This window comes from Pinus tabuliformis, chromosome 1_2 (genome assembly GCF_031772625.1).
Source record: "Pinus tabuliformis cultivar Carrire ecotype Pingquan chromosome 1_2, CPIR1, whole genome shotgun sequence".
Lineage (NCBI taxonomy): Eukaryota > Viridiplantae > Streptophyta > Pinopsida > Pinales > Pinaceae > Pinus > Pinus tabuliformis.
In genome coordinates this window covers 544,886,998-544,889,688 of record NC_142298.1, presented here as the reverse complement: position 1 = coordinate 544,889,688, position 2,691 = coordinate 544,886,998, and the positions used below count along the sequence as shown (strand labels likewise).

At 46.7% G+C, this 2,691-nt stretch overlaps 1 protein-coding gene across 1 annotated transcript; it reads left to right on the top strand.

The window, feature by feature from the left end:
* Window positions 1-437: 437 nt before the first annotated feature.
* On the top strand, window positions 438-1,031 carry LOC149206749 (uncharacterized). Its single transcript, XM_089397786.1, has one exon. The coding sequence runs from the start codon at window positions 438-440 to the stop codon at window positions 1,029-1,031; it is 594 nt and encodes a 197-aa protein (XP_089253912.1).
* The last annotated feature ends 1,660 nt before the right edge of the window (window positions 1,032-2,691 follow it).

The following is a 2,691-nucleotide window of genomic DNA, read 5'->3' as shown; positions in this document are numbered from 1 at the left end:
CAGAGGGTATTTTTACCATGGAAGAGGGCTCGGAGTCACCTTTCCTTCCCATCCCTTCTCTGTCGGAACTGAACACATGGTCGCAGGCATTTCCGGTAGGGACAAATGCCCAAGGAGGTGCGGGCTCTTCAGGAGAAGGACCGAGTGGACTTCGACATTCAACACAAGGGTTGTTGCCTGAACAAATAGGCATCCTCGGGACTGCCCCTTTCTATACGGCCTTCCAACCTGTTGGCTCAGCCCCTCCTTCAGGCTGCTTCATAGGCATTCCCAGGCAAGATCAAGCATCAGAGGAAAATCGCTCTGTTGACTCTGAAGACATTGGCCTAGCGGAAGGTGAGCAGGTCGCCAAGACGCCGCCAAAGTGACCAAAAAAATCAAGGAACTCAAAAATCAGAGAAAGGGACAGGCGTTTAATCTTCGAAGAAGGAATCACTATGGCACAAGCGGCTCTCACTGAGAGCACTGTGTTAGTTGGAAGGGTAAGAGGCAAAAATTACACTCCGATGTGCCTACGAAAGTGGACAGCGGAAATTTGGGGAAACCTCCTCATTCAGCTTCCAGGTATTCTCTCACTTTCCCGGGGCTGGTTTGCTCTGATTTTTGCCCATCCGGATCAGGTAGACTGGGTTCTCACTCAGTATTGGCACATTGAGATGACTCTAGTGTTATTGAAAAGATGGTCGCCAATGTTCGACCCAGAAAAGGAGAACCATGGAGCTGGGCCAATTTGGGTTCGTTTTCCTGCTCTCCCGTTACAGTTTTGGGGGGAAGAGATCTTCAAGGTAATAGGCGATGATTTGGGTGTCTACCTGGATCATGATAGAACCTATCAAGACACAGGTTGTCTAGCGATGGCTCGTATACTAGTGCACCTAGATACCAGAGAAGGATTGGTTGAGAGCTACTTGCTACAGATGGGTGACATTACTCGGAGGCAAATTTTGGATTACGAAGGCATTCCTTTTCGTTGTCAGAAATGTCATGAAGTGGGGCATCTCTATAAAGACTGTCCAAGAGTTTCAGGGTAGAATCAGATCCCAACCAAAGCGTTGGTCTCATCCTCCACTCAAACTTTGGATTCAGACTTCCCTTCTCCAGTGGACATCCAAGAGATTACTCCGCCCTCTAGTCAGACTCCGCAGCAGGCCGCTTCTCATCAATCTGCAAGGGCATCAAAACGTCCTCCTGAAAAATCCCAAACCCAGGATACGGCTTTTGTGGGTACTCCCTTCTCCTCTCTTCCTCATTTTTCTCATACAGTAGAAGGTTCTGTTAATTTAACTTCTTCTATGAGTTGTGTTGTTTCTCAAGCTGAGGTTAATAAGTTGTGCTCCTCGGTTTGTTTGATTCCCTCTGCCCCTCCTGCCCTGCCTTCCCCCATTCCTCACCCCTCTGTGGATAGGACCACCTGCTCGCTCAATGAATGCCCACTTCCAAGTGGGCCGCACTGATACTTCCTTTGGTCCCTCCCCGCTGCACCCTCATCGGCCCTTGGCCTGGACATTGACCCCCCCCCCACCATTACCCCTAAACCTTCTCGCAGCCACCAATCAAAAATTTCCAAGGCAATCAAAAGGGCTAGTGTTGAAGTAGCTTCCGAGGTCCAATCCCCAATTGATTGGGTTCTTAGAGCAAAGAGAAACCCTCTCACCACCCCCCCATGATTTGTCTCTCTTTCAATTGTAGGGGTCTAGCCAACCCAAACAAAAAGCTGGCTCTCAAGAGACTCTGCCTGTCTGAAAAACGGGATGCTATTTTCCTTCAAGAAACTCTGGGGGAAGGTCATCAGATCAATAAGCTCTTATTAAGTTTTCTTCCAGATTGGGATTTTCACTTTTTGGATGTGAAGGGCCGCTCTGGTGGTTGTGCTTTGGGTTTTAATAAACGATCCACAAAAATCCTCAATGTCTGGGGAGGAGAAGGTCTACTTGGGGCTGATATCTTATCGTTGGAGTTCAACAGACCTTTTAGGATTATCAATATCTATGGCCCTTGTCAGAACAGAGAAGTCTTCTGGAATAGGTTTATGGAGGCTGATTTTATGAATCAAGAGAATATAATCATTGGTGGAGATCTAAATTTCTCTCTCAGATTAGCAGAATCTTGGGGTTCCAGGGGTCAAAGCGATCATCTCATAGCCTTTTTCGAAAACTTGTTGGATGCCCATGATTTTCTAAATATTGACCCTGTAAAGCTTAAGCCAACTTGGAGGAATCGCAGAATGGGGGTTGATGCCCTTGCTAGAAGGTTGGACCGTTTCTTGATCAAAGCCCCTCTCATGGCAAGTTTAAATCTGTTTCGTCAATGGGTGGGGAGCGGTGGGATCTTTGATCACTCTCCCATCTTTTTGGAGCTCAAGGGTAACTCTTCTAAACCCCCATCACCTTTCAAATTCAACTCCTCTTGGCTGCTGGAGCTGAGTTTCCAAAACTTGGTCTCAACTTCTTGGATCCATTTCTCTCAGGAAGAGATCTCCTCTCATGGGGAGGTTTTTGTGAAGAATTTAGTAGCTTTAAAAGTCAAATCAATAACCTGGGCTAGAGAAAAACAAAGGAAAGAAGATGAAGAACTACAAAGGATTGAAATGGCTCTCTTAGCATTCGAAGAATCAGTCCCTAATGGTTCGAACTCAGCTGAACAAAATTTGCAGTTGGTTCAGCTGGAAACTGAAAGAATTAAACTTCTTCG

What these genes read in the sequence shown, in the direction of transcription:
- LOC149206749 (XM_089397786.1), top strand. Translation starts at nt 438, where the DNA reads ATGGCACAAGCGGCTCTCACTGAGAGCACTGTGTTAGTTGGAAGGGTA.